An 11,495-nucleotide genomic window follows, 5' to 3' on the forward strand; every position below is an offset into this window, starting at 1 on the left:
ACTGCCACTCGGCCATTGCCCTTGTCGCTGCCTGTCATCCAGCCAGCCCAGGCTGCAGCCGGCCAGCCTGAGGTGGTGCAGTCTACAGCCAGGCCTTCCAGGCCCAGAGCTGGTTGAGGGCGCCCTGCAAGGCCATCTGTAGTCTCTGGCCCTGACACACAGCAGCCTTCCACCAGCCGTGTTGCAACCACAGGGGGCACACTACAGAGGAGCTGTATAATAGTTAAACCAAGTGTTAAGAAGGGATATAAGAAATTGCACAATGGTGATTGTTAAATATATTTGCTGTTTATGATACTCTTAAGTATTATGAGATAAATTTTAATTGGAATGTTTCATCTTTGGTGGTGCCTCTCATTTCATTTTTGGGACTGTGGTATGGAAGGGAAAATGGATGTGTTGATGGGGATGTGCCGAGGAACCAGACGGAATTCACGGGAACCGACGTTTGATGTGATGGTCGCAGAATGGCGATTGTTTGGCTGTCTCCTCCGTCACTGGTGTTGCTGCTCCTCCTCCTCCTCATCCTCCTCCATTTCGTCCTCGTCCTCGTCCTCGCCCTCCTCCTCCTCCTCCTCATCCTCCCCCTCCTCCTCATCCTCCCCCTCCTCCTCCTCCTCCCCCTCCTCCTCGTCTTCGTCCTCCTCGTCATCCTCCTCCTCATCCTCCTCCTCATCCTCCTCCTCATCCTCCCCCTCCTCCTCCTCCTCCCCCTCCTCCTCATCCTCCTCCTCCTCCTCCTCCTCCCCCTCCTCATCTTCGTCCTCGTCCTCCTCCTCCTCCTCCTCGTCCTCGCCCTCCTCCTCCTCATCATCATCCTCCCCCTCCTCCTCCTCCTCCTCCTCCTCCTCGTCTTCGTCCTCGTCTTCGTCCTACTCCTCGTTGTCCTCCTCCTCATCCTCCTCCTCATCCTCCTCGTCCTCGTCCTCCTCATCCTCCTCCTCATCCTCCTCCTCCTCCTCCTCATCCTCCTCCACCTCCTCCTCCTCCTTCTCCTCCTCCTCCTCCTCATCCTCCTCCTCCTCCTCCTCCCCCTCCTCATCTTCGTCCTCGTCCTCGTCCTCCTCCTCGTCCTCGTCCTCCTCCTCCTCCTCGTCATCCTCCTTCTCCTCTTCCTCCTCCTCCTCCTCGTCCTCATCCTCGTCCTCCTTCTCCTCGTCCTCCTCATCCTCATCCACCTCCTTCTCATCCTCCTCCTCCTCCTCCTCCTCATCCTCCTCCACCTCCTCCTCCTCCTCCTCATCCTCCTCCTCCTCATCCTCCTCCTCCTCCTCCTCCTCCTCCTTCTCGTCCTCATCCTCCTCCACCTCCTCCTCCTCCTTCTCCTCCTCCTCCTCCTCATCCTCCTCCTCCTCCTCCTCCTCCTCCCCCTCCTTGTCTTCGTCCTCGTCCTCGTCCTCCTTCTCCTCGTCCTCGTCCTCCTCCTCGTCCTCGTCCTCCTCCTCCTCCTCGTCATCCTCCTTCTCCTCATCCTCCTCCTCCTCGTCCTCATCCTCGTCCTCCTTCTCCTCGTCCTCCTCCTCCTCCTCGTTGTCCTCCTTCTCCTCATCCTCCTCCTCCTCCTCGTCCTTGTCCTCCTTCTCCTCGTCCTCCTCCTCCTTCTCCTCCTCCTTCTCCTCGTCCTCATCCTCATCCTCCTTCTCCTCATCCTCGTCCTCCTCCTCCTCCTCCTCCTCCTCCTTCTCCTCCTCCTCATCCTCGTCCTCGTCCTCGTCCTCCTCCTCGTCCTTCTCCTCCTCCTGAGGTGGTGGAGCTATGCCTGGTGGCAATGGCGGCGCCTTCATGATGGCTAGGTTGTGCAGATGCAGCAGACAGCAACGAATAGGGATGTTTGCTCGGCCGAGTACTGGAGGGCTCCTCCCGAGCGGTCAAGGCAGCTGAACCGTTGCTTGAGTACTCCGATGGTCTGTTCAATGATGTTCCTGGTGGCGGCCTGGCTCTCATTGTATGAGTGCTGGACAGGAGTTGGGGTTGCGGAGGGGGAGTCATGAGCCAGGTGGAGAGCGGATAGCCCTTGTCTCCGAGCAGCCAGCCGCGAGCTTAATGTGGTGGCTGGAAGAGAGCTGGCACACCGGCCTGGTGCAGGATGTATGCATCGTGGCTGTTGCCAGGATAGCGGGCATTGACGGTGAGGATTCTGAGTGTGTGGTCCCACATTCAATGAGTGGCAGCCTTTGCGGTTACGGAGTACCTCAGGATTGTTATGCGGTGCCCACAAAGCGACCTGGGTGCCGTCAATGGCGCCCTGCATCATGGGGAAGCCCGCTATCCTGGCAAAGCCACATGCACGCTCCAACTGCTTCTATCTGGTCACGGGGCAGGAAATGTAGTCCCTTCTCCTTCTGTACAGAGTATCTGTGACCTCATGGAGCAATGGACGGCAAACTGGGAAATGTTGGAGATGTCACTTGTTGCACACTGGAAGGATTCGCAGGTGTAGAAATTGAGCACGATGGTGACCTTGACTGCCACTGAGAGAGCCGTCCGCACCCTAGTCTGAGGCTCGAGGTCTGGTTGCAGGAGATAGCAGAGCGCTGTGACCACATCCTTGTTGAAGCGCAACCTTCGAACACACTGCTCCTCAGTGAAATTGATGTAGGAGAACTGTTGCCGGAATACCCAGGGAGGGTAAGGTCTCCTGTTGACAACCCTGTTGGGCCTCCTCCCTCGGGCAGCATTTTGCTGTCATTCTCCCTCCCTTTCTCCCAGCCTTTCTCCCTGCCTAAGTTACGTCTGGCAATGACATCGGAACAGGAGGTCGAGTGCCAACATGTCCCCCATGAAACGATATAAATGTGGTTTCAAATGTGCCCCCAATGAAAGACAGGGATGCTTAAGAGCCAGAACACTCCTTCAGTTGAAAATCGCTGACATTTGTCAAACAGCCTGTCTGCCTGTGTGTTAGCAAGCTGCAAACAGTAATGGCCGACTACAATTTTTCCCAAAATGGTGCCTTTAAGTAGCGCTCCTCCAGCCGACTCCCGAATGAAACTCCTCAGTTGAAGCTGTTGTTGTCAGCACCAGGCGGTAAGACAGGGAACGCGACCAGATTTAGCTTCCGGGGTGGTAACCGTGCGCTGTGCACCGCGATGATGTCTTCATCGCCAGGCACAGCTGAGTGGGGCCCTACCCGATAGCATTGATGCAAAGCCCCGCCCAATTTAGCGCAAGGCACTGTTTCGCCGCGCCCATTTGTGCCTCGTTAGCACCTCCCACGGGCACTAACGGGAGCCGCAAAGTACCCGAATTTCGCCCCACTTATCTTTCCATTCATTCATTCATTCTGGAGATGTGGGCGTCACTGGCAAGGTCAGCATGTATTGCCCATCCCCAATTGCCCTTGAGAAGGTGGTGGTGAGCCGCCTTCTTGAACCGCTGCAGTCCGTGTGGTGAAGGTAATTTCAGGATTGCGACCGAGCGACGATGAAGGAACGGCTGATATGTTTCCAAGTCAGGATGGTGTGTGATTTGGAGGAGAACTTGGAGGTGATGGTGTTCCCAAGCGCCTGCTGCCCCTGCCCTAGTTTATGGATACAGGGTACAAATATTGATTATTTTCTGTATCTTCGTGTGTACAGGTCATTCCGCTGTTGAAGCATGAAGCCTTCCGTTGCTCTGATTGTTTCCTTGCTGGCTGCTGCCATCTCATCCAAAAGAATTCACTTTAAAAAACAGACGGTCCCATCGTCATGTGTCCGGTGCTGTGGCCCGTTGGAGAAAACTGTTTATGCGTATGGATTGCCATCCAGTCATGGCATGGCAAGTGACCATCCCACTTACCCCACGCCCGAGATCAAGCCAAAGATAGACATTACGATACTAAAAGGTAAGATCTTTAAAATCTCACTCAAGTAAAATATTTCATTTCTGGTCCTACAACTAAGGTCTGTTCCTTTAAGTGACAGCCATGGCTCAGTGGGTAATACTCTTGCCTCTGAGCCAGCACTTGGGTGACACTTGGGTGCAGTACTGTTGGAGCTGATCGAGTGTGGTCAGTGCTTCATTGCTGGGGATGTTAGCCTGAATGAGGACACTGATGTTGGTGCGTCTGTCCTCCCAGGGGATTTGTAAGATCTTGCGGAGACACTCGATCAGCTCCGCTGGGCAGGCCACATAGTTCGCATGCCAGACACGAGACCAGCAAAGCAAGTGCTCTACTTGGAGCTCCCTCACGGCAAAGATGGGCAGCGGAAACGTTACAAGGACACCCTCAAAACCTCCCTGATAAAGTGCAACATCCCCACTGACACCTGGGAGTCCCTGGCCCAAGACTGCCCTAAGTGGAGGAAGTGCATCTGGGAGGGTGCTGAGCACCTCGAGTCTCAATGCCGAGAGCATGCAGAAATCAAGCGCAGGCAGCGGAAAGAGCATGCGGCAAACCTGTCCCACCCACCCCTTCCCTCAATGACTATCTGTCCCACCTGTGACAGAGTCTGTGGCTCTCGTATTGGACTGTTCAGCCACCAAAGAACTCGCTTCAGGAGTGGAAGCAAGTCTTCCTCGATTCTGAGGGACTGCCTATGATGATGATAGCTGTTGTAGGTGATGTCTTTAAATGAGATGTTAAACTGAGGCTCCGTCTGCCCTCAGGTGCTCATAAAAGATCCCATGGCTCTCCTTGAAGAAGAGCAGTGTGTCCTCCCCAGTGTCCTGGCCAATATTTATACCTCAACCAACGTCACTAAAATAAATTAAACAGTCATTATGACATTGCTGTTTGTGGGAGCTTGCTGTGCACAAATTGGCTGCTGCATTTCCTACCTTGCAACTGTGGCCTCATTCAAAAGTACTTCAGTGGCTGTCTTTGAGAGTACGGTAATATAGTGGTTATGTCCCTGGACTAGTAATCCCAAGGCCTGGACTAATGATCGGGAGACATGAGTTCAAATCCGAGCACGGCAGCTGGGGAATTTAAATTCAATTAAATAAATCTGAAATAAAATGTGACCATGAAACTGCCAGATTGTTGTAAAAACCCATCTGGTTCACTAATGCCCTTTAGGAAAGGAAACCTGCCGTCCTTACTCGGTCCGGCCTAAATGTGACTCCAGACCCACAGCAATGCCATTCACTCTGAACTGCCCTCTGAAATGGTCTAGCAAGCCACTCAGTGGTATTCCCCACCACCACCTTCTCGAGAGCAATTAGGGATGGGCAATAAATGCTGTCCTTGCTAGCGGCGCCCACATGCTGTGGATTAATTTAAAAAAATTAAAGCGCTTTGGGACCAACACCTCAACACTTAAATCCATTGGTTATAATGTCCCAGGGATGTGACAAGCTGCAATAGAAAAGCAAGTTCTTCTTTGTGAACAATTTCGCCTTTGACTTCAATGGAATTAAAAATGGGGAGAGCTGTAAGACGGGCTGCCATTACACTATCGCACAAAGTGGGCTGGAAATTCGGTTGGGGCGTTAACAGGGTGTGAAGCACCTCCCGCCCGAGCTGCCGCGAACTTCAGTGAAGGTTTCGCGGCGGCGCTAACGGTTGGCGCCGTGCTCGCTAGCCCCGCCCACTGGGTGACATCACTGAGTGTGCAGCGCCCCCATAGCCCCGCGTTTGCAAAGTTCAGTCTTTTGCCTGCGGTAGTGCCTGACGCTGAGACCGGCGGGGGGGAGATAGCAGTCGGTCCAGTGACGATCCCGGGCCGGTATCGAACGGAACTCGAGGCAAATGCTGAAATTTCACTTTTTTAACTTTTATTTATTTGTTGCAGCAGTGGGACAGTGTGGGTGCGGTTTACTGAATTTTTCAACAGGATTTTTTTCCCCCATCTTTATAGCGCCAAAAATTGAGTGGGCCTCCTGCGCTATCGCTCCATTAGCGCCCCACTCTCCTCTTGGGGCGATACAGCTGAATATCCCACTTTGAGGCGGTAGACATCGCCCGGTGCTAAAAGTAACACCCCGACGCCATTACTGCCTCAATGTGGGCAGTAACGAACTTCTAACCCACAATCTTTGATCCCTTTTAACCTTTCATCAGTCACTTTTGGCCTGCTGATACTACCTGGCCAGCAACACATCCATTTATAAAGAAAGAAGGTCTTGTATTTATATAGTGCTTTCATGACCTCAGGACATCCCAAAGCACTTTACAACCAATGACAAATCACCCGACTTGAAACGTTAGCTCGGTTTCTCTCTCCACAGATGCTGCCTGACCCGCTGAGTGTATCCAGCATTCTCTGTTTTTATTTCCGATATCCAGCACCCGCAGTATTTTGCTTTTGCATAGATTAGGCTTGTACTGGTTTGATTATAGAAGACTAAGGGGGTGATATAATTGAGGTATTTAAGTGGATTAAAGAGTTTGATAGGGTAGATAGGGAGAAACCATTTCCTTTGGTGGGGGAGACCAGAACAAGGGGGCATGAACTTAAAATTAGAACCAGGCCGTTCAGGGGTGATGTCAGGAAGCACTTCTTCACACAAAGGGCAGTGGAAATCTGGAACTCTCTCCCCCAAAAAGCTGTTGAGGCCGGGGGTCAAACAGAAAAATCGCGCATGCGCAGAATTTTGAATGGTCGTGCAGACCGTTAAAGGGGCAAGGTGGGATAAAAAAGCATTAGTGGGAACACTGGCGATAATTGCCCGGATTGGATTTGTCCTACTTTTTGCATACAGGACATACCACGGCAGTTTTCCACATTGTCGGGTAGATGGCAGTGTTGTAGCTGTACTGGAACAGCTTGGCTAGAGGCACGGCTAGTTCTGGAGCACAGATCTTCATCACTATAGCCGAACTGTTGTGGGGGCCCATTGCTTTTGCTGTATCCAGTGCACCCAACCTATTCTTGATGTCACGTAGAGTGAATCGATTTGGGTGAAAACCAGCTTCTGTGGCGGCGGGGACCTCAGGAGGAGGCCGAGATGGATCATCCACTCGGCACTTCTAGCTGAAGATGGTTGCGAACATATTAAGGTTTACGGAACCAAGGCACACAAATGGATTTAAAATTCGGATCAGCCATGATCTCATTGAATGGCGGAACAGCTCGAGGGGTTGAATGGCCTACTCCTGTTCCTATATTCCTAAAATCCCGATCCGGGGCTCCCTGCAGGCAAGACACAACGTTTTGGCTCCAAAATGGGAAAAATGGTCCATTCCCTTCACCAACAATGAACAACATTTCGATGAACACGAATTACGAAAGGTTTCGATATTGTAGACATATTACCAAGTTACCTGGAGTTACAATATGACCCCGATACTTGTCTGAACTCGCACCAAGTCACACTCACCCATCATCATCATCAAAGGCAGTCCCTCGGAATCGAGGAAGACTTGCTTCCACTCTTAACATGAGTCCTTAGGTAGATGTACAGTCCAATACGAGAGCCACAGACTGTCACAGGTGGGACAGATAGTCGTTGAGGGAAAGGGTGGGTGGGACTGGTTTGCCGCACGCTTTTTCCGCTGCCTGAGCTTGATTTCTGCCTGCTCTCGGCGATGAGACTCGAGGTGCTCAGCGCCCTCCCGGATGCACTTCCTCCACTTAGGGCGGTCTTTGGCCAGGGACTCCCAGGTGTCAGTGGGGATGTTGCACTTTATCAGGGAGGCTTTGAGGGTGTCCTTGTAACGTTTCCCTTGCCCACCTTTGGCTCATTTGGCATGAAGAAGTTCCGAGTAAAGCGCTTGCTTTGGGAGTCTCGTGTCTGGCATGCGGACTATGCAGCCTGCCCAGCGGAGCTGGTCAGTGCTTCAATGCTGGGATGTTGGCCTGTTCGAGGACGCTAACGTCTGTCCTCCCAGGGGATTTGTAGGATCTTGCGGAGACATCGTTGATGGTATTTCTCCAGTGACTTGAGGTGGCTACTGTACATGGTCCATGTTTCTGAGCCATACAGGAGGGCGGGTATTATTACAGCCCTGTAGACCATGAGCTTGGTGACAGTTTTGAGCACCTGGTCTTCAAACACTCTTTTCCTCAGGCGGCCGAAGGCTGCACTGGCGCACTGGAGGTGGTGTTGGATCTCGTCGTCAATGCTTGCTCTTGTTGATAGGAGGCTCCCGAGATAAGGGAAGTGGTCAATGTTGTGCTCGCTGACCTACATTGGCTTCCGGTTAACCAACGCCTCGATTTCAAAATTCTCATCCTTATTTTCAAATCCCTCCATGGCCTTGCCCCTCCCAATCTCTAATCTCCTCCAGCCCCACAACCCCTCGAGATATCTGCGCTCCTCTAATTCTGCCCTTTTGAGCATCCCTTATTATAATCGCTCAACCATTGGTGGCCGTGCCTTCTGTTGCCTGGGCCCCAAGCTCTGGAACTCCCTCCCTAAGCCTCTCCGCCTCTCTATCTCTCTTTCCTCCTTATAGACGCTCCTCAAAACCCACCTCTCTGTCCAAGCTTTTTGGTCACCTGTGCTAATTAATGCGGTTCGGTGTTAAATTTTTATCTCATAATACTCCTATGAAGCACCGTGAGACGTTTCACTAAGTTGTTGTTGTTGATATTAAGGGGCCGCGCATTGGGAGTGGGGGCGGGAGTAAGAGGAGTTATAGAAGGGAAACCCGAAAGGACGTGTTTTCTGAACATCTTTTGAATGTTTTTCTGCTCTTTTTTTTTTCTCCTCTCAATTTTGGTATCCACCTTTTAAAAAAAAATAATGGGCCTGAAATTCCGGTTTGTCCTTCCCGCGGGCATTTTAAAGAAAAAATACGCACCTACCTTAAGCTGCTGTCCACGTTGGACTTTCCGATGCTGAGTCCTTCAACTGCGATTCCCAGCACGTGCACGTCGACGCGTTCGAAGGCCGACAGCTGGAGTCACATGGCTTTGGGCAGCCAATCAGATAAAGTATCTTGGTACTAGGAGTTCCGCAGGGTCCTAAACTCCTATTACTATGATTGTGATAGAGTCCGAAACACCTAAAACACAGCCCCAAACACCCAAAACACTAATAAAAAATAGGAAATAATTACACTACATTCATTTAAATTAAAGTTATTAAAGTCTTAAAAAAACATAATTTCCCGATTTAAAAAAAAAGTTTTTTTAAAATAAACTTACCGTTGTGGGGAGAGTTTTTAATGATAAAATATGTTTTAATAACTTTATTTTTATATATTTTTGTGTTTTTTAAAACACTTGCGCCTGTAAAAGTCGGCAATGCACCTGCTTTTTCAGGCGCGAGATTTTTGAGGACATTTGTAAGTGTAAATATCGGAAACTTCCACTTACCAGTGTCCTCGGTCCCGAGATGCGGGTGATCTGTCAAGCCAGAAAGTTGACAGATCGGAAATGCCGATTTCCAGCACATGCGTATTGCGCGCCGGAAACCGCCATTTCCGATACCTTCCCGGGTCCGTAGAAACTCTGTACGGACCTGGGGAGGCCAGAATTTCAGGGCCAATAACTGCTAGAACTCCTTTACTGAAAAATATCGCTGCTAAAATATAACAGGATATAGAGGCGCTGGAGAAGGTGTGTGAAAGGTTGCCGAGGATGATACCAGAACGGAATAACAGATTGAGGCTCTTTTCTCTCACAAACAGAAGGCCGAAGGGCGACCTGACAGAGGTCTTCAACATTATGAAGGGGTTTGATAGGGTAGACGTGGAGGAGATGACGCAGGGGTCATAACTGTAAGATAGTCGTTAATAAATCCAATAAGATATTCAGGAGAAACTTCTTTACACAGTGAGTGGTTGGAATGTGAACTCGCTACCACAGGGAATGGTTGAAGCGAATAGCACAGATGCATTTAAGGGGGGGGCTAGATAAACACACGAGGGAGGAAGGAATAGAAGGGTATGTTAATAGGATGAGATGAAGCGCGGGAGGAGTCTCGTGTGGAGCACAAACGCTGGTATAGACCAGGTGTCCCGGATGGCCTGACTCTGTCCTGTAACCTCTGCGTAGTTCTGTGCAATATTCAGCCCCTCCAAAAAAAAGTGTTAACAAAACTGAGATGAGGAGGAATTTCTTCTCTCAGAGGGTTGTAAATCTGTGGAATTCTCTGCCCCAGAGAGCTGTGGAGGCTGGGTCATTGAATATTTTTAAGGCGGAGATGGACAGATTTTTGAGCGACAAGGGAGTAAAGGGTTATGGGGAGCGGGCGGGGAAGTGGAGCTGAGTCCATGATCGTATTAAATGGTGGAGCAGCCTACTCCTGCTCCTATCTCTTATGCTCTTATGTTCTCAGAACAAAATGCTGAATGTTTATCTCTCTATAGGCTCGAAAGGAGAGAAAGGGGAGAGAGGATTGTCAGGAAAAACCGGCAAAGAAGGGCCCAATGGTTCAGTTGGCGTTAGCGGTCCCAAGGGCAACAAAGGGCAATCGGGCATCGCGGGCAACAACTGCAAGCAGCACTACGCGGCGTTCTCAGTCGGCCGCAAGAAGGGGGTCGAGAGCAAGGAGTTCCAAACGCAGCTGATCTTCGACACTGAGTTCGTCAACCTCTACCAGCACTTCAACATGTTCACTGGCAAATTCTACTGCTATGTCCCGGGCGTCTACTTCTTCAACCTCAACGTGCACACCTGGAACTTCAAGGAGACGTACCTCCACCTGATGCGCAACGCCGAGGAGGTGGTGATCCTGTACGCCCAGCCGAGCGATCGCAGCATCATGCAGAGCCAGAGCGTCATGCTGGAGCTGCGCGAGCAAGACGAGGTGTGGGTGCGCCTCTACCAGGAGAACAGGGAAAACGCCATTTACAGCGACGAGGCCGATGTCTACATCACCTTCAACGGCTATTTAATCAAGGCGGCGGCAGAGTCAGATTAGGAAGAGGGGCAGGCGGCTCAGCCCCACAAGCCCGTTCCACCATTCAAATTAGATTGTGGCTAAAAGGATTAAATTACGAGGACAGGTTGCATTCCCTCAAGTATGGAAGATTAAGGGGCGATCTAATCGGTGATTAAAGGAGCTGATAGGGTAGCTAGAGAGAAACCATTTCCTTTGGTAGGGGGGGTCCAGAACAAGGGGGCATGACCTTAAAATTGGAGCTAGGCCATTCAGGGGTGATGTCAGGAAACATTTATTCACACAAAGGTTGCTGGAAATTTGCAACTCTCTCCCCCAAAAAGCTGTTGAGGCTGGGGGTCAATTCAAAATGTCAAAATCGAGATTGATAGATTTTTGTTAGGCGAGGGTATTAAGGGTCACGGACTCAAGGTGGGTGCATGGAGTTAAGATACAGATCAGCCATGATCTGACTGAATGGGGCACAGACTCGAGGGGCTGAATGGCCTCCTCCTGTTCCTACGTTCCTATGATCTGTACCTCAAATCATTTACCGGCCTTTGACCCATGTTCCTTGAAACCCTTCGCTAACAAAAATCACAGTCTTGAAAATGTTAATTGCCGCCCCCCCCCCCCCACCCCCCACCAGCATCTACAGCCTTTTGGGGGAAGAGAGTTCCAGATTTCTTCCACCCTTTGTGTAAGAAAGTGCTTCCTGAATTTAATCCTGAACCGAATGACTCTCATTTTTTCTGGGTGTCACTTCAAACCGCACTGTGTTCAGACAGCTCTGACAATTT

General features: G+C 50.8%; 1 protein-coding gene across 1 annotated transcript; it reads left to right on the forward strand.

Annotated features, from left to right (window-relative positions):
- The first annotated feature begins 3,469 nt into the window (after nt 1-3,469).
- Nucleotides 3,470-11,270, forward strand: LOC139280528 (complement C1q tumor necrosis factor-related protein 1-like). The gene is made up of 3 exons (XM_070900013.1): nt 3,470-3,486; nt 3,579-3,826; nt 10,184-11,270. Exons 2-3 carry the CDS (start codon nt 3,598-3,600, stop codon nt 10,735-10,737), a joined length of 783 nt encoding a protein of 260 aa, XP_070756114.1. The 5' UTR covers nt 3,470-3,486; nt 3,579-3,597; the 3' UTR covers nt 10,738-11,270.
- Nucleotides 11,271-11,495: the final 225 nt, after the last annotated feature.

The sequence above is a fragment of the Pristiophorus japonicus genome, chromosome 15, assembly GCF_044704955.1.
Source record: "Pristiophorus japonicus isolate sPriJap1 chromosome 15, sPriJap1.hap1, whole genome shotgun sequence".
Lineage (NCBI taxonomy): Eukaryota > Metazoa > Chordata > Chondrichthyes > Pristiophoridae > Pristiophorus > Pristiophorus japonicus.